The sequence below is a fragment of the Haliaeetus leucocephalus genome, unplaced genomic scaffold (genome assembly GCF_000737465.1).
Source record: "Haliaeetus leucocephalus isolate CR32 unplaced genomic scaffold, Haliaeetus_leucocephalus-4.0 Scaffold819, whole genome shotgun sequence".
Taxonomy (NCBI): Eukaryota; Metazoa; Chordata; class Aves; order Accipitriformes; family Accipitridae; genus Haliaeetus; species Haliaeetus leucocephalus.
Genome location: NW_010973255.1, coordinates 3,485,165 through 3,511,480, shown reverse-complemented (window position 1 = coordinate 3,511,480; position 26,316 = coordinate 3,485,165). Strand labels below are relative to the sequence as shown.

Sequence of the window (26,316 nt, the reverse complement as noted above, 5' to 3'; positions counted from 1 at the left end):
CTTGCCTTTATGTTTTGACCTGTCAAGTTTCCAAATCTACTTTGTTTCTACCAGTTCAAATGCTTGAAATGCCATCCAAATGTCTGTCAAGTATAAAGCTAATTCGTAGCGTACTGACTATTGCGAGGATTTGCAGAGTGCTGCCCATGTGCCATTAGTGGTACAGCTCAGTTATGTGCCAATGACTTGAGCAGTAATTGCATTCTTGTGCCCATGGCTGGGGCAGTGACTGATGCTGTTATCACCACCTGGCACTGGTAGTAACGGGAATGTAGTGAACAGTAGTGAAACGTTTTCAGTGTCATCGGTGGGGTTTCTAAGCAGCTAGGGGACAAAAAAAAGCCAGTTATTGTGATAGAGATTATTTTTGTCTATGATTTGAAATATTCTGACTAATTAATATTTAGTCCAACAGCATGCTGTTTCTCTGATGGTACTTTGTCAAAAAGGGGGCACAGGATTTAACGGTTCATGGATTTGTTATTTCCCTGGACTTTCCCTCTAAACCTGCTGTCTTCTGGTAACCTAAGGAAGTAGAGAAGGTAAAATGCAATTGGAGTGAATATAAGTTTTCCTGCAGCAGTAGAAAACTACTGTGCCATTACTCAAATTGTGACTGTATGTAAACACACCAATATTAAAACCATCTTCTGTTATTTCATTAAAAAGCCTTTCTATTGTCACGGAATCACAATGTGGAAGCCAAGACTGCATCTACAGATAACCCGTTTGTTTGCATGCATCAGGGCTAGCACATGCTTGAAAAAAACCCAACACCTTTTTGTGTGCCTAAAGTTTTAGACTGAAATGTTTGTTAAGTAGTACATGCATACGAACATGAGATGGGTAAGGCTTACCAGAGGTGATTGAAGTGTTGCTTTTAATCTTCTTGCTTGCTCGCTGCGTGATTTTAAGTCTTCATACATTGATTTTAATATTTTGGGTTTTTGAGAAGCTAAAACAATTATGAATAAAAGAACCTGAGATCTTCAGGTGAAAGACATTAACATGTGTTCTAATAACAGAGTACCTGAGATCTCATGGCTTTATCATGGCTACAACCTATAAGCAGTTACATGTTTTTCTACTCATATCATGTTTATGATTATATATGTTATGACAACTACAGAATCTACTAAAAGCAGAATTTTACTGTAGCTCAATGAAAAATTATATGAATTTTACTGTAGATTTTATGAAAAAAAAAAAGCCCCAAATAAACAATACTCCCCTAATCTGTGTTTCTATAGAGAGAGACAAGTGACTAGTTCTTTCTGTCAAGGCATTGCCCATGAAAGGAGGTAAGGATTAGGAAGTTATTCTTTTAGTTCTTTAAAAATCTGTAGTGCAGTATAAACTCAGCAAGTGCAAGGAGAGGATGCAGTTAAAATTTTTGGATGGAAAAGGCACATGGATATACTGACTGCTATATCCTAAAGCAAGTATTTTATGAAGATAGACTTATTCGTTTCAGTCATTGCATAACAAGAAAAGACAATATCATGTCATCCTTCTGAAATGAGAAAGATACATTGGAAAAAAAAGGTATTAGTAATTAACCTGAATGCAGTGTATCACCTCTGCAAGTGTATAAAATGATGAAAAATTATGCAGGCAGCAACTAGAATTACTTGCCAATCCAGTAATTATGTCCTGGTAATTAAATATATCCTAGAAGCATTAATTAATCCTATTGCCTACATCAGTTTGGTTGTTTTCCCCCCTTCAGATCTCCATCAATTCTCTTTCTGGCTGTTTCAGTTTTTCTTTGTATCTGTTCTGCTTTCCTGTAAATTCTTAGGTGCTACAGCCCTATATTCCAGGGCTAGAAGGAGAAGCGGCAGAGCAGTTAGTTCAAAGCTGAGTATTAAAATAAGGAACAGTAACACATATTTTTCTTCTTCTCCCTCATTTTCCTTCAAATATCAGCTCCTGAGTTGGAATGAGAGCTCTCACCAATCACCTTTTCCCAAATATTTCCTCAGGAGGCAAACCAAAATCTTACTTAATTATACACATAGAAAGCTTATGGAATAACAGGTAAAATTAGTTTATAAAATGTGAAATAAAACCTTATATTCCCAATAGATGTTATATAGCAGTTTCTAGGACAAAATACTGTCTCATCCCACTGTATGGACCTAGAATTCTGAAGTCAAGTGTGCCACCACTTCTGGTTGTGCAGCATGGGCCTCCTGCACCCATCTTGGAGATTGCTCTGCTCTTGCACCTTTATTGACAGAGAGTTAAAAAAAGGAATTGCTTCAGAAGTGAATATATTTTTGTGGTCCAGCTACAAAATGATAATAAACTTCTAGATTTCTTGAAAGAAGGTAGTGATTTTAAATTATCTTAGTTTCACGTTGCTGTAGTGTTCTTCTAAGATAAACAGCATTGGACTAAGCCAGTTTTACTGAAGGGGATATTCTGAGAAAAATACCGCAGCTGCAACAACCATATCACTTATCGCAAGACAAGAGATATTGTTCCTGTGTAAATTCACAATTTGTGTAATTGCATTCTGCCTACTTACATTTTTCTATACAATAAAATAGGTATGTCCTCTCCCAAACTAGAACAGTGTTGTCGGGTGGCTTGTGTGTGTCGTGCAATGACAGCTACAACTAACTTGATGGAAAATAAATCTCTGTGTATGATATGTACAGTCATAATGTTTATTACTTAAGTATATTAATGGTTGATTAAAGTTGCAAAGTGAAATTCTTAAATGTTAGAAAATACAGAAACTATCGGCATGACCTACACTGAACCACCTTATCATATGATCTTATTAGTATCCTTTGCCCTCCAGAAAATTGCAAAACTTCATTTCTGTTGCCACTGTTAAATATGTATCATGATACTAGTAACCAATTTTGCAGATTGTTTGCAAGGTGAAGCAGAGAGATGTATTTGAAACAGAAACTAAAGAAAGTCCAAAGATTTTAGGTTGTGGACATTCCTCAGGGCTGATGTCTCACCCTTTCTGAGGTGACCCAGGAGATCGCAGCTCAAGGAGACTTTGTGGTTGTGAGACTGGGCTCCACAGGTAAAGTGCCTGGAGCCTTCTCAATGATTGATGACCACTAATACAGATAGTCAAAAAAATTATTTGCTGAAAATCTGTATACTAAAATGTGGTTAGGGGACTAGACCTCTGAAGACTTTTGGGGTAGGTTTCATTCCAAAAATATTGGGGAATGGGTTTTTTTTTCTGCATTTGCAGGTAAACAAGATAAGGTTAAACATACAATTGACCTGAGCGTTTTAACCTTCAAAGAAAGATACTCTTTGTAGAAAATAACTTCATTGTAGTTTTTGCTTGCAGCTATTGGAAAGCGGTTCAGAACTCCAGCAAAACTGAAATGGAACATGAAGAGATGGGTTAATAAATAGGCTGCAAGTGCATAGACTTTACAATGACAGGCAGATGCAGTTTCCATATTAACATCCACCCCTCGTGTGAACAAGCAGAGTGAATGCTGCGCATATGAGGGAAAGAGAGGATGAAGGTCTTTTGCATTTTTTTGTATCATGTTAATGAAAATGGCACAATAAGTATTCCAGATAGCAGGTGGGTGTTGCAAACAAGACAAAAAGCAATAGCTGTTCTGTTTAGGATTTCCAGAATACTGAACAATAGGAAGGACATAAAAATATCTTGGCTGTTTCACTTTTATCAAATAACCAGGTTTTTTTCAGCCTTAGTGCCAAGAAAAGTTTATTGGGTTTTATCATATTTGTTCCATTTATTACAAATAATAAGCATTCTTTACTTGACAAATATTCCTACAAAATTTCTAATAATAAAGAAATTGAAGAATATTATACAAAGGAGTTGATAGGAAATATACTTAAGTAGAATAGAATTTGAGTTTGTACATATATCTTTAAATCTAAAATGCATAATTCTATGGCCAACACAGAGCAAAGCAAATTTTATACTACTTGTTCTCGTCCTCTTCTTCCTCTAAATAGTCTTGAGTATTTTATATAATACTGAAGATATAAAGGTATTTTGTTCTTAGCAATAGGTAGGAAGAAGCTGCCTGTTGGATGGCTGAGATTCAATGTTTATGCACTACATTCCTAATTTAGGATTTTTTTTTTTAATAATCTGGAATTTATTTTTTGTTTTGTTTTAATCACACGTTAGAAAACACTAGTAAAGTATTTCATTTGGTTAACATTGCCTCCACAGTCCATATGCAATTTTATTGATGATGAGGTTCTACTGACTGGAGTATATAACTACTCAGCAGTTTTGAAACCTGCTTCTGTATCTAAAATGATAATTTACATATAAAGCTTTATAAAACTGCTTTTGAAAATCTTGGCTCTTGTAGCTTTAAAACTCAAGTGGAAACTGTTTTAGAGCTTTTGCAAGATACAGAGTACTTCCATTTTTGGTAGAATATTGTTTTTCTTAACATTTGGCAATTCAGGTTCCTTTATTGGCTGAACTGTGGAATCAAAATTAAGGTATTCGTATATTTTAAAAAAACTTACAGGATCATTGCACTTTTGGCAATGAAATTGTATCTTGATAGAGTTGTGTTTTTTTGGAATTAGTGACTGCATCACTATTATCTCTTTTTAACAGAGATAAAATTTGATTAAGCTGAAGGAGATTTGGAGGCACTTGCATTTTTCAGAGAGATACTAACTCTTATTTGGTCCAAGAAAATGAATAATAAAATCACTATGTTGCTTGTCCATCTAGGGGTTAGGTGAAGAGTTAGTAGTAATTTCTATAAATCTCTGATGAGCATGATGCTTGAACAGAGTCAAAGACCTTGCTGTCTGTGATCATAAAAGCTGCTGATGTGATGCAGAAGGAATGCATACTCTTTACTGCCTTTTTTTCAGATCTGGTCTCTACAAAATCCAGTGTAGGCTTACCGTTCTTGGTTGGCTGGTTAACTGATATTTTTTAAATCCCGAAATAAAAATGTAAAAATAAATTTGTGTGGGGCATGTCCTCCAAACTGGTTATGTTCAGCTTTGCTCAATGCATCACATTTTTTTCAAGGTGAAGTAAAGCCAGTGGGAAGCTTGCAGACAAGTTAAAAATAAAACTAGTGCTCTTATTTGGAATCTAGTTGATTTGTAAGCAGCTAAATGTGGTTACATTAGCCACCTTCCCTCTGTTATGTCAAATTCTCATCACATCCTTGTTTTACTTAACAAAGCAAGCCTGGAATAAATAAAAAAGCAAAACCAAAAAAATCCTCTCTGATCACCCAGTAATCTATGCTATGCAGACTTAGGCCAAAGGTGCCATATTTGTGTTTATTAACCCTTAATGGGTTCTTTTCTGCATCAAATTTGACCTACAGCTTTTTGTTTCTGCATGGTGTGAAAGAGAACATCTTCTTGTCTATTCTGAAACTTGCACGGGGTAGTTTTGTTTGATACCGTCTTGTATTAGAGGTGTCACTGTTCGTACTTATTCATCTTCTTGCTACTCCTGTTTTTGTAGTCTTGTATCTGGCGTACAGGCCAAGCAGACGTAGTCAATTTAACTGTATCTTGCACTAAACTTGTTTCACACTTCAGATTATCTTGTCTTTCTCATTTCTTTTTTATCTCTTTTTAAGATGGGAAGAACAGAACTGCATACAGTATTCATAGTAGTGTGCCTCATGAGTTAATAAAATCTGTGATTTATGAAGTCGCTCTGTCCTCCCTTCCTCTCCTAGTAATTTCTAGTCTTCTATTTACTTTCTAAACTAACTTATCTGATGTTTTTATAGTATTATTCTAACCCCAGGATCTTTCTTCTGAATTATGTCAGTTCTGAGTCCATCTATTTATGAGTATGTTGAACAGTACAGGCCCCAAGTATACCTTTAACTCTTCAAAAGAAAATTGCTAGGTAAGCAGCTGTAGAATTTGGGATGTGAGGATGTTAACAAATGCTTTAGTGTGTATGAACTGTGTAGTTTTGTTCACATGATTATGTCTGCATGTTTTACAGGGCAATTTTAATTAAAAAACATTACATTGACATAAAGCATACAACAAATCTGTTACAGATAGAGCATGCATACTATTGAGTACTGCAATGAAGTAAGCTACCAATGAGAATAACTCCAGAATGACGTTTTGCCAAAATAAGTCTTTTTCTTAATAGCAGGGATCTCCCCCTCCTCTCCTAAATAAATACTCCTGTCCTAAATAGAAACGTTTAGTGGTAGGAAAAATTGGTATTGCTGAATGAAAAATGGGAGCAGCAATGCACTTGAGACTTTTGGCTTACAACTAGTTTAAAGAATGGGAAAATGTAGAGAGATTAAGTAGTAAGAGTGATGAAAGATTTATTGAACTTGCTTTATCTGGAAAGATTAATAGAAGAGAATCAGGAAGCCTACTAGATTTTGAATGAATTGGATGTAAAGTGCTTAATCTTCAAGTACTAATTCAGTGAAAATATCACCATAGCCTAAGAAAGAGGCAAACAGATCTAAGGATCCTCTCTGTTTCTTTGAGATTAGGAAAGGACACCTGCTGATATGATCCAACATTTATATGAAGGAATATTGGATGTAAGATGAAGATGTTGCTAACAAAGACTGGGAACCTAAAGGTTTAAATTATTGTGGTGTGGAAAAAGCTGAAGCAAAGATTGTGTTTCCCACTCCCCCATGCATCAGAAAGACCTGTATTGATCACTTGCAATTGCCAGCACTTCTCAAGCTGGTTTTGGTTTTTGTTTGTTTGTTCTTTTTAATTGTTTTCTCTGTTTCTTGAATAGGTTGCCTCCTTCTTTTCTATAGATACTACTTCTTTTGATTTTCAAACTGGGACTAGTGCTGCTTTTCCATATTGCATGAGAACTCCAGAACAAGCCCCATCATAAATTGCCTTCCCCTCATAGCTCAATTCCTTGTGTGCTTTCCTTACTACTTGCTTGTCCCTCACCCCCATTTGATGACTGATTTAAGTTTTTAACTCAGCCTCAGAATGCCTGTGCCTCCTCCACTCAGAGCCAGACTTAATCTTCCCTTTATGGCTGGAGTCCACGTGGGTGTCATCCTTATATTTTTCTTGTAACCTTTCACAAAGGGAGATTTTGTTCCACTTTAAGGTCTCATGTTGTTGTTCTAATAGGTATGGCTGACTTGATAATATCCCGAGGTTCAGGGTCATACAGTGCTAAGCACACTGCAGAAATGTGCGGTAATGACAAAGACAGTTTCTGTTGCAGTTATTACAGCCTTTTGACAGAAGGTCTCCCACATTAGATTCTGAGGTTGCAATTATCTTTCCTTTTCTTACTTTCGTTTATTGACTTGTACGGCATTCTTTATTGCTGTGTAAGCTCATCTTATAATGGGAATTTGTTTGGATGGTTTTTATGTAATTATGAAGATCACAGGCTCAGGAATAGGATGATGTTTAGTTAAAACAATTGGTGAACTTGAGCAAAACTTTCTTGGATAGTTTTTGAAAGCTACTTCCATGATCCATCTGGCCCAATCAAATCATTAAGTTATTGATCTTTTATAGAATAATAGTCTGCTACAGGTTGGGACATACGTTGAAGTTTGTGCTGTAAAGAAATACTTATTTATTCCCAATTACTGACTTCCTTTTGTGGGGCTAAGGCAGCTATACAGTGTCACTAGTCTAGAGCCCTGTGTAAGCCCAAATGATCTGAATTTTAGGAAGGAGTGCACTATTCCTGACACTATACTTTTAAAAATAGTTTTGCTCTCCAACTACTGACGTAAGATTCCATATATAGAAAGAAGTCTTCAGAAAACAAATCAAGAGTTAATGCTACCTGGATCTATCAACAGCAGCTGCTGATTGGCTGAAGCTATGTGTATGTAATACGTATGTTCAAGGAAAGGAGTTCATTATGTTCTTGTGTGCCTCTAGGAATCCGGAAAGACCGCAGAGGTGGGCGAATGATGAAACAAAAACGTCAAAGAGAGGAGCAGGATTCCAGGAACGGTGAGGCTTCTTCTACAGATCTGCGAGCTCCCACCCTTTGGACAAGTCCACTGGTCGTCAAACATAACAAGAAGAACAGTCCAGCCCTGTCACTGACAGCAGAACAGATGGTCAGTGCCTTGCTGGAAGCTGAGCCACCCATAGTTTATTCTGAATATGACCCAAATAGACCATTCAACGAAGCCTCTATGATGACCCTGTTGACCAACCTTGCAGACAGAGAATTAGTGCACATGATCAACTGGGCAAAGAGAGTTCCAGGTAAGCAAAAAAAAGCCCCAGTGGACTATAAAAGCCTCCACATGACAAATCAATAGAAAAAAGACATATCAGTTTTCACACTACATGTTCTAATTTCATGCAAATTGTTCACTTAAGTATAAATGCATACAAAATCACAAATTTTATATTGATAAAAAACTACAGCGCAATGTAAGTGACTTTCTTCAAAAGATTTATTCAAGAAAAGATATTTCCCCACTTTATAGAGTGTTGGACAGTTTTTTGATTGTAAATCCTTTTTTCCAGATAATATCCAGCAAAATTGAAGGTAAAAATAGATTACTCAAAGCCAAATCGAATCAATTTATCTAATCAAGTTATGTTAATTATGTAGATCCCTTTTGAAAAAAGGGTTGCTCTCATGTCTGTAATGTAAGCCATAAATTCAGCATCACTACTGAGCCTATAAGTATTAGTATTATTTATTTAATTGCCAGTTTATCTTTTTGACCATAAATTACAGATCTTTGGGTCTGAAAATAGAGCCAGAATAGTAATTTTTGTACAAAATTTTTTTCCTACTGCAACTAGACATTTTTATCATTTTGGTGCATCACGGTTGCTGAGCTATGACCCCTCTTTTCTGGAAGGGAATTACAGAATTGTGGAAAGTATGTAACATTTTTGGTGAATATATGTCACACATTCATTCATGTTGTTTAATTAATTTATATCAATGAAATGAGAGAGTAGTTTTGTAATTAAAGTTCTACAAGACTACTTTTCATAAGTTAACTTTTGAATATTTATTCAATATTATTGCACATGCTGTACTTTTAGCTTTGTAAAAATACCAGCATACACGGTAATTTATAGTTTATAATTCACTGGGATTCTGATCTCTTAAATTTTTACTGTAGTCATTTATTTCATTAAAGTTATGTAGCTGCTTTATGAAGGGATGTTAGAGAACACTGCCACAGCTCTCACTCACATAGTGCATTACCTCAAAAGCATTACACCCAGGTTATGCCATTTTTCTGTTTTCCTTCATTTAAACTTGGCAAGACTCTTCCTGGTAAATCAATAACCCATAAAATCTGAGTCTTTTCCAGCCCTCATGGGTTCCCTTTTTACCACTTTTCACATGTCACTTTGTGGGCTCGAGCTATGATCAATGAGAACGTGTGTGTGTTTCATTTCTCATCGTATCTTATAAGAAATCACCTGAGAATTTTATTCTTGACAAACTCACAGTGGTTAAGGCCTGATCCACAGTCTGTTCAAGTCAAGGGCAGGTTCTCCTGTTAATTTAGGTATGCTTTGGATCATGCCTTTACAAAATGCTTTTGAAAAATGAACATATGTCCACAGTGTTAAAACTATTCACTATCAAAACAGCTAGATTCAAATGACTTTTCTACTGATTTTAGAGGTATAATTAGTTTAAAGCGGTTAAAATCCATTAATTTGCCTTCAGCATGAATATACCACATTTAAAATTCATTATGTTGTCCAGCTGGAAACATTTGTCTTCCATGACATTTGATTTTGATAGTTAATGTAATTAATGAAAATGTGTTTAAACACAAAGCAACACTGTTAGGGAACTCAGATCTGTTTTTTATTAAAAAATTTCTCTAAAACTTGTCACAAGATGATTACAGCTGGTAAAGATAAAAAACCTGCTTGGTTTACCAAATATATCTTTTATTTCCTAAGCAAGCTTCTGAAATTGGAAAATCAAGTGTATAAGGTTATCAACTATTTATGTATATCCAATGTATTTTACATTTAAATAAATGTGCCTGTCAAATGCCAAAATAGCTCCTAAGGAGAAACGAAGCCAAATGACTCTATGTATATGCATTAATAAGTACTCTAACAGGTGAGGTTTGATTTAAAACTGGTGAGCTTTGGTTAAAAAAAACCCAATTCCCTTGCCAGAGTTTGGTCTCTTAGGCACTGTACAAACAATCATACCAAAGGGAAGTCCTAAAGCAGGAGAGAGAGAATATGAATAGTTTGGGGATTGTGAAAGTGCTGGACACCTAGGTGGTTCTTGGTGTTGTGGCTTGGAGGACGGTATGCATGATCTAAAGCAGAAATTAAAGTATTTGAGAAAGTTGATTTAAAGGAATTCAGGCCCAATTTTTTATCTACCTCTCAAATTGGGTCCTCTGAGAGTAGGAATTTTGGAGCTAGGTGCTTAAATTTTTTTTTTTTTTTTTGGATCTCTCATTTGGTCCCTAGAAGAGGTTTGAGTGTTCTTAGTTGCTGACATTAAATCTTAAAGTACTGATCACTCCAAAGATAGGGTCTTTGCTTGGACTGTTTGCCTAAGTTTCCTTCTGCTGGAATGTACTGGCAATAAATGTACATTAAGAGAAATGTGTCTGGCAATGTAAGTCGTATTTTCACCTCCACAGTATGTTGCCTTTGAATACTCCATTATTACTAGGAATTACGCAATACCGCTTAATTAGAGAGGATTTTCATATACTTTATGCATAAACAGAAGAACCGAATAACTTTTTTCTGTTAGGTGAAGTATTTTGTGCAACAGCATTGTGGGATTCCACTCAGTTATTTTCTCAGCTAATTTACTAAGGTTTCAGGCTTTGGAATCAAGGATAAAACCCATCTTTTTCTAAAAAGCCAGTGTGCTTTTTACCAATAGAAAAAAGCAGTTGCAGGAAACAGCCTCTCCTGTGCACACCTCTCAAGCCTTGGAAACATTGCACAAGCTCTTTTAGCTACATGCAGGCACTTAGTTGATGGAAAACAAGGAGCAAAGTCAATACAAGTGGCTGGGTTGAAAGCATATTTGTTGAGGAAGGAAGAAATTGATATTAACAGAGCAGAAATGCAATGAATATACAGCTTACAAATAAGTGTAAGGAGTTTCAGAGACATGTTTGGAGTTTATTTTGCTGTGTAGGCTTTAAAGAAGAGGGAATGTGTCAAAGCAACTAGTAAAGACATTGGTTTGGTCAGCCAGTCTTTCTGATGATGTATATAGATGGACATGGAAGAAGAAACTGCTAATTAGAAGGTGTACTGGATAGAAGTGAATTTATGTAGCAAAAAGGAGTAATGAAAATTACTTTATGATGGACTGTGTAGTATAATGTAGGCAGAGATCTGTTATAAAGACATGCTGAGGACAATGTCCAAAATGAGGTGAATATCTTTGCAAACGTGCCCTGATTGGGACAGTGAGAACTGGTCTAAATCTTTTATGGCAACTTGTTCAGCATTAGTTCAAACTTGCTTAAATTGACTCTGCAATCTTGGTGGTGTTAACAAATTGGTGGGGAAAAGAGAACTTGTAACAAGTTCTTGCGCATGACCTTAAAGAATGATCTTCAATATTTAAGGATAGCATGATTGTTAGCTGAGGTCATAACAAAGTTCTCCCATGACAATGCAATTCATAATATGCCAAGTGCATAAAAGCTCGTTTTCATTTTTCTTTGAAATGTTGGCCACTGATACAAATGGGTCTGCCAGATTACATGAACAAAAATCTTGTACGGTGTCCTATGACATATACAAAAAATTCAGGATGCCTCACAGGACTTGTTCTTTACATGGCCTAATGGGGATTTTGGCTTAAGTCCTCCCAGATGGCCTCTGTAAGGCACCAGCGGTGCCTTCTGTTTACCCCAGCCAGCTGGAATAGCAAGCAGCTGCACATAAGGCGGGTGCAAACAGACTGTCTTGGGCTAGACTTTACATACACATGTAAGTTGAGCCTTTTACCATTTAATTGGGACAAATCACTAAAAATCACATGTAGGCAAGGTATCAGCATAGATGAATGAATGTTCTGCTCATTTCTGAATCACGTATTCCTGAAAGATATGGCTTTCTCTTTTTCTTCTTGGTTTACATTACATCTTGGGGATATAGTACCACCTGCACTCTCATAGAACAAGGCATTTTAGTTTAGTGAATTTTCATCATGGTCTTAGATGCATTGAGCAAAACCATTATTTGCTTTTCTACAGAAATGCTGATAAGTCAAAGGAATTAACTTACTGTATTTCATTATTTACTTACTGTGTATATCATTTAATAACTATATTTGGAGTATTGTATTCTCTAAAGGAAGCTGGAATTTTTAATGTAATCATCAACAATTTTTTGTGTGCAGAAGCTCTTGAGATGGTAAGAGACATTACAAGCTCATACAGTGAGCTCATGGTAAAGTGTGTAGCTTTAAGGAAATTTTGTTGCAAGGGTGAAATCTTTGGCACTGCTGCTACAGTCTTGTATAACTATTTACTACCAGTACAGTAGCTGTACAACTTAATAGCCCTAAAATGGTACGCTGGGCATACAAGCTTTGAAGTTCTGAGATGATTCACGGTGCTGCACTTATTTTATGGCTTCATGAACCGAGGAGATAAACATTTTGGCACAGATTTTTTTTATTTCAAAGCCACAGAAGTTGCTATTTTCTTAAGATATTGTTTTCCTATTTGACCTTCTAAACTGCTCTGTTTGTTAAATTAGGAACAGTGTGTAAAGAGGCCAACAATAGCCACAATTTTACACTGCACTTCAGTGACACCAAACCTTGGAAAAAAGAAAAAAAAATCAGCTTGCAGTGGAAGGAAAGAAGTCTTACACAAGAGTGGTGTGTGTTAATAACCCTTTAGGTGCAGGACAGTTTACAGAGCTTCTAAGTGTAGTGATCCTCCTGGCAATAATTTCCATTTAGCTTAAAAAAATGAATGGCTTGCAATTCCTACAATAATTTTTAATAAACCTTCCAAAATATCTGCTTTATAGTCTCTTCTCCTTTGACTAATGGGCTTGCTGTGACGCCTCTGCTCATCTGTTTAATCTGTTGAAGTGATACTCTAACTGCTCCCCTGACTTCATAGGGGAAAAAAAGAGGAAGCAAATAGGTCTGTAAGCAAAAGAGAAATGATAACAAGCATCTGGATCTTAATTTGTGGCTGCTTTTTGCTAATTTAATTTTTGTGAAGTTTCAATTCATTACCATGAACGTAAGAGATAAGAATCAATCCTTATAGTGAAAGAAGGTAATCACTTACCATTTGAATTTGAACATCAGACTGAGGTATCATGCAATAGCATGATTATGCAGGGCAGCAGAATTAAAATTGTTGAACATGAAATAAAAGCTTTCCATTCTTGTGTTTTCTTAGTCTGGGAAGCATCTTTAGTCTTTCATGTCTACATTGTGTAAAACCAAACAAACTCCCCTTTCCGTCCTCCTCCCGAGCTTCTGGATGCTGTATGAGACAAACCCACTCTTGCAAGTAGCTTTTATTTTTATTATATACAGGATTGTCTTTTCATGCTTTTGAGGCACAGTGAGGTCTATTTCCTCCTGCAGAGAAATTTAAATGAGAGAAAAGGACGAGACCATGTGACACAATGGTTTGCCAGTGAGAGACTGAGAGGAAGACATTGATTATAAAGGACAGGGAGACATCTGACAGAGTTATGCACATCGGGACCTTGTGTCAGACAGGGAAAAGCCAAAGCCAAGAAAGAACAGTTCAGCAGAAGTGCTTGGAAAGGAACAAAAACCTTGGCTGCAGGTACCTATGGGAACAAAGATGCAGGCAGTGCTTTCACTAGTTGAAGACTGCAAGAAAATGATAGCAGGAGAAAAAAGAATCAGAGTCTGAATAACAACTGTGATACTGGAAAATTAAGAGGTATCCTAATACAATGGTTTTCAAACCCTAGGGAGTCCCTAGAGTTAGGGATATAGAAGTGGAGATAAATGCATCAGGACTAGGGTTAGCAAGCTAACCAGCATCAAGGAGACTTCAACTGGAAGGAAATGTAGAGAGAACATGCAAGATGACCAGAAGAAGAAGATACTGGGAATCAGTCAGATGAGCCAACAGCTCAGCAGCTCAGTCCTGGGCTTCTTACTCATTCCTAGGGCTCCTGCTGGAGGACAGTAATTTGTTCAGGGGCACTTTGATGGAGAAGGGTCTGGCTGGTGTCTGTTCCCACTGCCACAGAAAGAGCCTTGGGATGTTGTCTACTAGCTATCCCTGTACCACTTCCTCTTCCAAGCCACAGTCTTTGAGCTTCACACCCCACTCTTTCCCCAGGAGTTTCCTGGCAGTGGCGATTACAAGAATATATTCAAACTGGGTCACTTCATTTGCACAAATTTTCAATCAAGGGAAAAAGAATTAGGAAAGGAAAAGTAGTTTGAGAACCACTTTGAATCTTTAAAAAAATGTTTCAGTGAGCTCAGAAGTATATCCTTGAAGGTTTTCTAACACATATCTTGCAATATTTCATAATTTTTTGTTTACTTTTACTAGATTTTTTTACAAACTCCAAAAGCTAATTCTGTAGTTTTACAGATTTTATTTCTTTGTCCAGAAGAAGAAAGAGATTCTGAAGAATGAGTCAGGTGTTGATGCTGTTATGCAAGTGCATCTGCTTGTATCCCTTTTAGTAATATTCTGTGGCCACAATTAAAAGCTCTACTTCATATGTGAGGTGATATTTCATTCAAAAGCGTGATAAATGTCAGTAATACTTTCTAATATTACAAAAATCCAATGTTAGAGTAATTCATAGAGAGTGCTATATTGTTCTCTCATTCACAGATGTAATTACTTTGCGTAGAGAAGTGACTGCCAAAAGCTATTGAATCAAGCATGTTATCCAACCTTCTAGCCTCCTTGAGTTTAGGAAAGCTGTAATAAGATACGAGTTTATAAACAAATATAGAATGAAAGTGACTGTCTTTTACTTATGTTGCATAACTGTAGTTGTTCTCTGTGCACAGGACCAAAAAAAATGTCTGTGGCCTTTCTCTTAAGTAAATGAGTTTCTGTTAAGATGGAGGTGAATGTGTGCAACATGCTGTGAAAATTCACTTTTTTTTTTTCCAGATAATGTGTGCTTCATATATTTAGAAAAAAAGGAAATATAGCTAACAACATTCTTCATAACATTTGTCCAATAAATCAATAATGGTTGGAACCCCAGTATTTCTTTTAAAGTGCTATAATATTTGTTTTCTTAGAGATGGCTTAGTTCCCTTCTTTGTTTGTGGAAGTGAATAGTCTAAAAAACACTACAGGCATCCAAAGCCATCTATTTATTAGCTCAGCACAATAATTGTGTTCTACTCTAGGTAATTGTTTTAAAACCAGCCTTCGTTAGAGTGGTGAATGTCAAATACACCTCTCCATCTAAATATCCCTGAACGGATTATGTGCTGCAATTTAAATTTAAATCTGAAGACAAACTTAGCCTGTAAATCTCTTGTTTCTACAAGTATGCACATATCCAAATACGTTTATTAAGATCATGGAACTACTCCACATATGTAAACTTCCTTATGTACACAGTGGCTTTAAAATCAAGACCCAAAGTGCTATTGCAAGGCTGACTATTCAGAACCTTCCAGTTTAAGAAATATTTGAATTCCAAAATTTTGAATTTTGGGACTTCCCAACAAGCTGTCTCAAAGAGCAAATATCTGCAGTACCCAAAATTGACTTTCTGTAAGTAATCTTGTTTACCTGTTTGTCATATACTGGCAGATGAGAAATAACACCCAACAGGTAAGAAGGAGCTAACATTCTTTTAAAAAGAACTGCTTACATATTGGAGTTCATTGGGCATTCAGAAACATACAAGTTCATTTGATAATAAATGTTTGAAGATGAAATTCTATTGGCCTTGGCAAACAAAGAGGCAAAAATGAGCATCTATGGTAATAACGTTTGTATTTTTAGCCAAAACTTAAGGAAATTAAATACTTAAACTGTAATATTTCATTTCTAAAAGAAGCGTTCCTTTTATAAAAACATTTCCTGCTATTTTTCTTTAGCTGATAAGTAATTTACACTCTTGGATGAACATATCTATCTTAGAGACTTCAGCTATGCTGAACCCTGGAGCTTTCCAAGAAACGCTTGTTAATTTCCACTCTAAGTAAACAGTAAGTAATGATCCTTCCTGATTTATTTATTTCTTATAATAATTTACGAAAAGAATATGCGATTGTTGGAAAGCACTGATGCGATATGTATGTGCATGCACACATATCCATTGTTCCCTGTTCACATAATTCACATAAATTGGCCCTTTTTACTTGATGTTTAATAACTTCAGCCTAATTCTTTTAGTTTCTCTCCAGTACTACATCTCTGAGCACAATCAGCTGTAATTCCAGTTTAGAGGTTATTTTAATATCATCTGTATTAGTTTTCTGTTCAAGTGAGTCATTCACTAAAATCTCACATCGGATAAATAGGAGTTTTTAAGATACATAGAAATAATTAGGAAAGATTTATTACAGACTTCTTCTGGATAGGCTCTTACCCTGTCTGTATGCTGCAATGGTGCATTATATGACACATCTGTTACGCAACTCATTTATTTTCTTTTATTATCTCTCCAGGAAATGAACTGTGTGTGTGTAGAGTGTGTTGTTTTGTCTGCGTGCTAGTTATGGACTGCTGCAAATTTAAGCTAGTGAAAGCAAGTTAAAGCATATCCCACAGTGGAATGGGGAATGAGAAATCTGCGATTGCCTTGTTCCTCTGGGAGTTTGTTCTCGGCTACAAGTGCCCATAAGAAAATATTGCCTTCCCTCTTCCTTATGGAAAGTTTTGTTCCTTCTAAGAAACATAGCTGTCCACCACAGTCCTCAGCAGGGAGATGGAGATAAATTATTTATCGCCGCAGTTAGCCTCTGGGTCTAGACCTAAAGCTTCTTAAGCCTCTTAAAAAGAGGAGTTCTGGAAACAGGAGGAAGGAATCAAGATCTTGTCTTTGACTCAGCGTCCTGCTCCCTTTCTGCACCTGAGAGGGGCACTGCTCAGGATGTCGGGGGTACCCAGAGATTCTCCCAGGTATCTGGTATTCCTTGTGAGTAGGCTGACCTCAGAAAAAGAAAATGCACGTTGTCAGAAATGTCAGTGATGGCAGTGATTTTTGTCTCTGCAGCTTGAGATTTTTGGTTTGGAGTTTTTTCAGTTAATCCAGTAGGAAATCATGAGACGCAGAATCAGGGCTAATACACAGACAAGGGGAAAAGTATTGTTCAAAATCTCACTTAGACTCTAGACAAAATGTAGTGTGTTCCCTGTCAAATTACATTCTGGGGTGTTTGAGGCGATTGAGAAAATTAAAATTCAAGAAATCTTATTTTACTTGATTCACAAAGATAAGCAATGTGGCATACTAGGTTAATTAGAAAATTTCCAGAGAATATTAAATCTTATCAATAGCCTAATAATGAAGCATCTTCTGCAACAGCTGCTGTCCCTCAGAAAACATGGCTGCAAATAAAGGAGCGGCTATACAGACTGCTGGCAAGTGAGCCAAGTGTTTACTAAAACACTGAACAGTCTCTAACTGGGTATGTTCATTGTATTAGAAACTACTGACCAGCATAAAGCTAAAATTGTCATATTGCCATACTAATATAAATGAATATAGTAGTATTGCTTGTCTGACCTATTTGAGAAATCTCCTTTGATTGATACAAAGGTAATATTTCTTGTTTCACATTTGTAGGACGTACTTTGTGGGATTGTAGTTTCACAAGTTTTTCTTCCAGTTGCAGCGCCAGCTAGAGTGGTTCCCACCTTTGTGCTTCCCACTGCATTGGGACAGCTGTGCAATTAGCAGGATTGATCTGGGTTAAAAATAAACCTTTTGTGTGTGTGGTTTGGGTTGCCTATAACTCGTGTGAGTTCCCCAGTCCAGTTCACTGCAAAATAGTTGAGCCAGTTGTAATGGGAGGATGACAGTATACTGAGAACGAACAAGCAAGTATTAATATAAGTGTGCTGGAAAGAAATGTTTCTGTATCTGTACTGTCAATAGTAACATACAGCTCTAACTCAAGCCTTTTTCGAATTTAATTTCTCTTTATTTGCACTTCAACACAGAGGTCTTTTCCCATCTGTCCTGTACAAAAGGCAAGAATCTTCTAGTTACTGGCACCATTTACAGCCTTTATCCTGTTTGCTGAAGTAGATGTTGTATAGCTTCTACTTTGCATATTTCTGCTTGATCTGTAATATGTTCTGTAATGCTCTGCCAGAGCTGTGAGGGGCTGGAGAGTCAAAGGGAAGGGGAAGTATGGTAATTTCCCCCTCACCCAAGACGCATCCTAGTTCATACAAGGTCTTCAGTTTGCATCCATCCCTGGGGTACAAGAAACTTTACTTCCCAGAAGGCAAAGACTGGTTGTTCACTTACCCGTGCTATTTGGAAGATAGATGAACCCTGGGGCTTTCTTTTTGCTGAGTTACCTTGTGGTTGGTTGCCCATTCTAGTGCATATTTTTCGGAAGTTGTTCTCCTGTCTTTGTCTTCCAGGAAGGCAGCAAATTCTTCTGGAAGTTCTTTGGGCTAAGTTTGCACTGTACAGGTAGTAGTGACCCGAAGCATGTGGCAGAATTTTTGGAATCAGCAGTTGGTTTTTATTCTTCTTCTGCAGGGCGGGATTTTGAAAGGTCTGTGGAAAAGGAAAGCTCTAGTGTATTTTATTCAGTGATGGTAGAATTAACCACTGGTATTAATTGGTTAATGTGTCACACATTTTAAAAGCAGTGTACATTGGCAGGTTCTCAGCTGACAGAGAAGAGCTGCCCATGACAACCTAGCATATTTATCAATGCTACTTGTGACTTCAATTTTTTATTCCCACTTGGTATTCATATAAACAGAGTTATGGAGAATCATTGACTCTGATATGATTACCAAATGCACTTCCCCCCCTCCCCCTCCAAGTATACACATAGAGTTATGTTCTTTTACACTGGGCCTTTTGGGAAGAATGTTGCTTTACCAGTGGGAAACACTAGTTTTGCTCCTGGCTGTGCCAACGCCTCCCTGTGTTAGTTTTGTTTAACTCTTTTATAATGTGCCACAGTGTATCCATCCCTAAATTCCTATCTCAGGACTTTATCTGCTGCATGGGAAAGCTGTGAAGCATGCTAAATATCCCTGTTGTGAAACAAAAAACCCCCAACTTGAAGATTCTTGGCCTACAGGTATAAATAGGAATTAAATCAGCTTTTTTTTTAATATTATGCTCATTATGCTCCTGTTTTATGCCTCACCTGTATGCCTCTCTTCCCAAAAATGTGGCTTATATCTTGCAGAAGTTTTATATGCAGCTTTATCTAGGTGTTACACAAAGCTATCCTGAAAAGTGATCTTTGATACCACTAAGTATGTTTAAGGAAAAATTAATAATAACGAAGTCTGAAATAATGTAGTATGTTAAAATATGTAGTTTATTTGAAATCAGTCACGTTTGTCAGCTCTCTTCTTTGATTTTGTACCTTGTTCCACTCTATACTATTTTTTTTTAATTTTTTTTTAATGCAGCCACTTCTAATCAAGTGTTTGAGAAAGATCCTGATATTCAAATGAGACACTGCCAGGCAACATAAATACATTTCCCTTACTGTCTTATTTCAGCAGACTGTTCAGTCAGTGTGCTCTTTTCTTTAAACTCCAGATGAGGCTTTTTGTACCTTCTTTATCAGTAGTTGGGTTTCTGAGGGATTTTGGTAAAACTCGATCACTGCAGTCTGATGAATTCAGATCTGCTCTTCTTCAGCTGACAGTCAATAATTGTTACCAGCTTTCCTAGGAGATATTTTATTTACAAGTAATGTTGTGGAGTAACTTTTAAGTGGTGATTTCAAGTAGGTGGGAGACAGAGGTATTAGCCTGTCAGAAACTGCTCTGAAAAAATTCAATAATGGGATGTCAGAAGTAGTTCAGTATAATGCCAATGAGCTGGTTTCCCCCTTCCTAATAAGCTGCCTGCTTGGCACTGTGTCTCTCAGCTTCCAAGTCTCTGAGCAGATTAATAACACTTGATGTTTATAGGGGTAGGACTTTACTTAAGTGTGTTTGTAGATGCTTATAAACATATGTGAGCTGTAGAAGTATATAACAAGAACCCAAGAACCTTCCGGATATCATCAAATGTGGGCAACATCATTTAGGTAGCAATCAAATGATCTTTGTTACCTCAGGGCTCCTACACCAAACACAGTTGTTCTGCCTGTGAGGACAGGAGCCTTCGGCCTGAAAAAGTCCTCTATATATGAGCCAAATTGTGCCTTGAGGGTCAGTATGGTGATGCTATTCATAAAACGGTCTCCTAGTCTGTCTGAACTGTGTGAAGTGGCTCTATTTCCTGATCCAAGCTAAAGGTTTTATTCTCGTCCATGAGGAGTTCTGTCAAACTCACGTTCCGTATGCAGGTAAAAGAAAAAAGAAAAACAAACTAATCAAATTTTCTCTCTAAATGAGAAAGATGAAAACTACTGTTTCTTTACCCGTTTGAAAAAAATATCAAATTATAATTCCAGCGGAACTTGCTGAATTTTAAATTACACATTTTTTCTTCTAATCTTTAATTTCTGCTGCTGTATTTATTAGAAGATATTGCTGTGATTTTTTTAATGTAATAGAATTCCATGCAATTTTCCAGTCCTGACAAAGGATGACAAATAGGGTTTATAGGTTCACTTACTTTGGATGAGCTTGTACACTGTTCCAAAGCTTTTCCAGATGTCTCCATCAGAGTTGTGCGAATAATTAATTTCTTTGTTTTGTGGCAGATCCAAACAATAAAAAAAAGAATCATTTCCACTTAATACAAAATTACATTTTTTGACAGTTTTGCTTTTTCAGGTGAAATGAAACATTTTATTCAATATGAAAGAATAGAGTTCATTAAGATTTCAAATATTTTAGTCACCTGTTTAAAATGAAGTGAAGACAATTTTGGAAAAAAGGGTCCTAGATTTCCTAGACGTTTCGGTACTTTTCACAACGCTGAACAGGAATAGGAGGCTGGTGGAGTGCTGAAAACTAAGATGAGGTAGCTGAGAGGGACAATCTGTTCTCCCTGGTAGAAGCCAGCCTGGTTTTATTTGTTTATTTTCATTTTGTGAAATCTGACATGTCCTCCAGGGTGTTTTAAACTCATCAAGCTGGCACTTTCCAATGTAAAATGCTCTGTCAGATGCTTCCAACCAGCTCTAGCTTCAGCATATGTCTTAGCGAGCAGTATAGGAGCTTGAGTACAAGGTGGTCGTTCTCCAGGTGCAACACCCGTGTTTTGTATGCACACCCGAGCCTGCTCCATGGAACATGCAACAGTTTCCTAAGGTTACCTGAGGCTTTGCAGTGCTGAAATGTGCCTTGGATCTGTTACCCATTGAAGGAGAGTGTGCAAGAAAAGGGGATTAAGTGAATGATGTGTTTTCTGGAAACATGCTGTTTGCTAACTCACTAGGTTTCCCTGGACAAGAAAATTAATATAAATGGCCAGCTGCATTCCAGTGTCTTGCTTTCTCTGTAATGTATTCCTTTGCTCTGTCATATGATGACACTCCCACACAGCTGTTAAAATGCTCTTGTTGTTGTAGTGGTTAAAGGAAATTGCTGCAATTAATTTTGCTGTCTTTCTTCTCTTTGATGTGTCATTAGAATTTCTTGGATAATTTTTCAGAGATTGGGTTCTGTTCAAAACCAGTCATGTAGGGGTGAAAAGAATAGGAGGGAAAATAAACATTTGAGCCTTATTTGTAGATGCTTGTGTTTCTGTTTTGGTGTAGGTACAAGTCAATGTAATGAACATGAAACAATACATATACATACATAGTTTCCGTTACTCACACACAAGTGCAATAGACAAAAATAAGACTTATCCAAAAGTGAACAATATGAAGAAATAAAATGGATGCAGGTGCCTTAGTCAAACTAGTTTTATTTCCTAATGACTATAAAGAATGACCAGACCATGAACTCTGAGGTTATGCTTCATTTCTTGGGTACAGCACATTATGTTCTGAGCAATTTCTATTTGTAGTCTTGAAGCAGTTTTAATCTTCCTGTTCACTACAGACTTGACAGTTTTTCCCTCTTTTCCTTGGGTTGCAAAATAATCCTCCTTTCTGCTAGTTCCAGATGCTGCTGCAATGAATGTTAATTGGTTCAGTGGTGAGTACAGTAGATCCTGGGATGGCATAGACAGTGAAGCAGAAAGCCTAGTGCTTTGTTCACTGGATTTTATGAATGAAGAAGGGTAGAGGGTAGCCCTCCCAAGTTCATCATGTGAAAGTCATTGTAGTCAAAAAAGGCGTTAAATTCAAAAGGGACATTTCTCAAGCTTACAGGCATGGGTGGAGATATAAATTGAAATGGTGAAACTTTAATTCTTAAAGACTTTAACAAAATTATTGAAAATAATCAAAAGTATAAACCCAAGATTTTAGGGACATTCAGAAAGAATAGGGTTAATAATCATTAATTTCAGCTTCTAATTTCTTCAATAAAAAAATAACGTCAGTTTAGAAGTGTGGCTGAATCTGATCATTGTTTGTGTTACCTTGCAAAGGTAATTTTATCTCTTTTCCAAAATGTTCTTGCTTGTGTTATGATGACCTTCAGGTTTTTCATGTAGGTCTCATACTTAATGGAACAAAAAAGATGAAAAATGGAACAATGGAGATATTTTTATACTCTATTTGTGGCAAAAATGAGGTGCAGAGCTGTAGAAGTGTGCTGCCTGTGGTGGAGTAGGTCTCCAGGCTCACTTTAACCGAGTTTTGTTCACTTGCCACCCCTCTCCTGCCACCCATATGGCCGTTAGACCGTGCAACATATCTGCATTGCCTCTGTTCACCCTGAGGTTTTTCAGAGCCCTCTTCCGCTAGCAAGGTCCGTCTCCCGGGGCCGCGGCGGACGTCGGGCGTGTGATGCTGCCCGAGCCAGGGGGGAGCGGGGCTGCAGAGCCCCGCACGGAACATCGCCCGCCTTGCTGCTCTCGCTGATTCTGCTAAAGTGCTGCCCAATCCAACGTGCCTTTGCCAACTCAAGTGCTTATGAAATTAGCAAAAGGATGTAGTAAAAGCATGTAGGTGTACTCTGTAAAAGAGGAAAACAACTGGGAGGTCTCACAGGTTGATCTTTGGTTTTAGAATTCTCCCCTGGTAAGTGTGTATTGAAGTGATTGCTTGAAACCTCACCGAGGCATGCTGGGGTAGTTTAAAAAGCTGTGAAAGACTCTACTTCAGTCTGCTTCCTCCTCCTCCTCCTGCTTAAAAACTGTGATTGCTTAAAGAGATTGCTTCAAGAATGATTGCTTAAAGAGACCTTTTGCCTCAAGTGATTTTTCTTGACAGCCACAAACCCATCACTTATTTACACACGATTTGGGTCGTGACTGGAGCACAGCCTGGAACTTTAGTGAGGAGGTCAAACAAATGCTGAGAAACCTCATGCTCCCTTGGATGCAGCTGAACATACAAAAAAACCCCAAGCCATGCTGGACATGACCTCAAGTCTCAGGACAGGTTTACACAATACGTAAACCATCCGAGGTGGTTGGTGCTCCCTAGCTGCCTGTCGCTCAGCTTTCACGCTCCTCCTTCTTGCCGGGTTATTTCATCAGTTGGCTGAACACTTAAACCAGCAGAACAGACCAGAAGAGTAGCAGCCCTGGTGGAGCGGGGAGGGGGATGAGGGGGAAGAATGAGGTAGAGAGGACAGCTTGTATTTATGAGTGTAACTTTTGAGTTCGTAAAAGTCCGGCAAGAATGCATAATCAGTACCATAAATGATTTTAGCTGCATCTGCTTTTGATGGAAAACATTTTGTGTAGCAGTGACCTCTTACAAAAATGACAAATTAAAAGAAAACTCTCAAACCTACTTGCAATTGGCCTGAGTACTGGTATAAATGTAACATAATGTAATTAACTGTTGCAGAGACAATAAAGAAAAGATGTATTACTTCATACTGTGTAGTTCAGTCAGCAGCTAATAAATTTTGCATAGTATCCTTCCTCACCTGTGCAGGGAAAGATTCAGATGACACCCTTCAAAACAAAAGCCTTCACATGCAGCTGATGGTCTGTTCCTACACTTAAAATCACTGGGAAGGGCTGCCGTTGTCCATTCTCAGTATACAGACAATGTCCTGTGCATTTTATTTGCAAGCCTCAACTGCCTGAGAAATAGCAGAGCTCTCAGTGGTAAAACAACCATCAAGTAGCATCTTATTGTTGTCAAAGCTCAGCCTGAGTCTCAGACGTCTGGATTACAGTCCAGGGATGAATGATAATTAACATGCTTTAAATAACTGCTATAAAGTGCTGCAGGAATTTGGCGTGTAATAATGAATATCGCTTTTTGTTGATCATTTGAAGTGCTTGCTTTTTGTGCAGAAAATATACATATGTCTCCTTTCTTGCTTTATAAAAACAGTATGATAAACTTTCACTAGCTAACTGGCAGGTAGACTTCACTAGCAATGATCTTATATCGTAGTTGTTGTTGTTATAATTATTATTAGTAGTAAGATTTGTTGTTATTTTAATAACTTTCAAAACTGCTTGTTTAGAGGGGAAAGCAAGCTTAGGCCTGGGATTTTTTTATATAGGCAGTTACCTTGCCTAGATTAGTGAGTGTTTTAAAACCAATTAAGAACTAATGCTTAGTTCCCTGCATCCAGGTTTTCTGCTCACACTTTAAACAATTCCCCCCCCCCCCCCCCAACTTGGTAAGACTTTCTCTCCTCTTTCACTTTGAGAAAAGTTCAGTTGCTTCTGGTTTTTTTTGGTTTTTACCTTTTTACTGATTTGCAAGAAAGAGAGCTTGCACTTGAGTTCAAGGAGGCTTCTCCACCCCAAAGACTTTTGTGGCTGAAAGGACTAGAGAGTGTGCTAAGAGCCTGCCACATCTCCATCCTAATCCTGCCTCCTCCTGGATGGGGCACTTAACCTCCCTGTGTTCTCTCTATAAAATACATTTAATAATACTTAATGGCTTTACTTCCCTTTGAAAATGTAAAGTGCTATGTGAGTGCCAATTACTTTTATTATGTTCCCTGATGGAAGGCCTCAACATATTTGTGTTAACTGGTACTGCTAATGCACTTTCTGGAATAATCTTTGCTTAACAAAGTGAAACACTTGCAAAATAAAAACTGTGTTTTAGTCAGGGCAGACACAGTGACACATGCAAGGGAAGTCAGGACATGAAAGCGCTCAGCTTCACTGGGTACGTCTGTGCTGCGTGTCAGCCATAGGCTTGAGCTACAATGCAACCCAGCTTGTGTTCTTTCCAAGCTGCGTCTGCGCCAGGGAGAGCACAGCGAGGGAGAATCATCGAGCTTTGGACACACGGCCTGACCATCCACCGGCATAAGACAGATTTTCCCAGGCAATCAAATACTGCAGAATAACGTGCTCGGGCTGCTGTTCAGTGAGAACTTGCTGTCCCCAAAACTCAGAGGAGCACTCCAAAGCTGGGGGCTGGCTCCAGGGCTGGGTCTTCCCACCACCCCCCCGGGCCAGCACGTGGCCCATCTCCCCAGGAGCAGCACCAGCTGGTGCTGGGCCGTGGACTTCCGATGCTCCTCTCGGGCAAGACAGCAGTATTTCATAAAAATGTGGCAAGCGTTTGTCAGGAGAAAAGAATGTATGTCTGACCAGTGGCTATTATCTGTCGCTACCCTGAAGTGTTTCCACGGTCCTAAATCCAGATTGTGCTTGGTCCAAAGTATTGACTTTGAGTCAATCAACTTCCACTTGGCTAAATTCTTTACAAGCTCACTTTGGCATAGGAAAGTTGAAAGAGGACAGTATCTATTAGGTCCGATGTATGCAGGGTACATTCAGTCGTAGTTTAGACTGGTGTCTGAAGAGGGAGACTGGTATCTGGAGAGGGAAGGAGAGATTCCTGCCCTGAATGAGGCATTGGCTATATGGACCAGGAGTGGCCTCAGGAGCAGTTTAGTCTCCTCATCCTGAAAAGATATGGACTGGACAGACCTAAAAAAAAAAAAAAAAAGTATGCACTTTTTGTGTAAGCAGAAAGCATTGAGTCAAGTAGTGATAACTTTATGCATTCCTGGAAAACAGTTGAAACGGTTCCCATTTATCTGAGAAATGCATTTTGGAATCGTCACGGTGCAGCTTTTAGGTGCAAGCAGAACAGACCAGCTCCTAGAAATGGGATTTGAAATAAAAGCGACAAATGTGACATCCCTGCAGCATCCCACTCCGGGGATAGCATCAGGTGGGGAGTTTGGCTGGGGTGGTACACCCATCAGACTG

General features: G+C 37.8%; 1 protein-coding gene across 1 annotated transcript in view; it reads left to right on the top strand.

Moving 5' to 3' along the window:
- ESR1 (estrogen receptor 1) overlaps positions 1–26,316 on the top strand; it is a 115,848-nt gene that overhangs the window by 54,496 nt on the left and 35,036 nt on the right. The window contains exon 4 of the mRNA XM_010581893.1: positions 7,888–8,223. Coding sequence (XP_010580195.1) covers positions 7,888–8,223 — 336 coding nt within the window. The remainder of the gene's footprint in view (positions 1–7,887; positions 8,224–26,316) is intronic.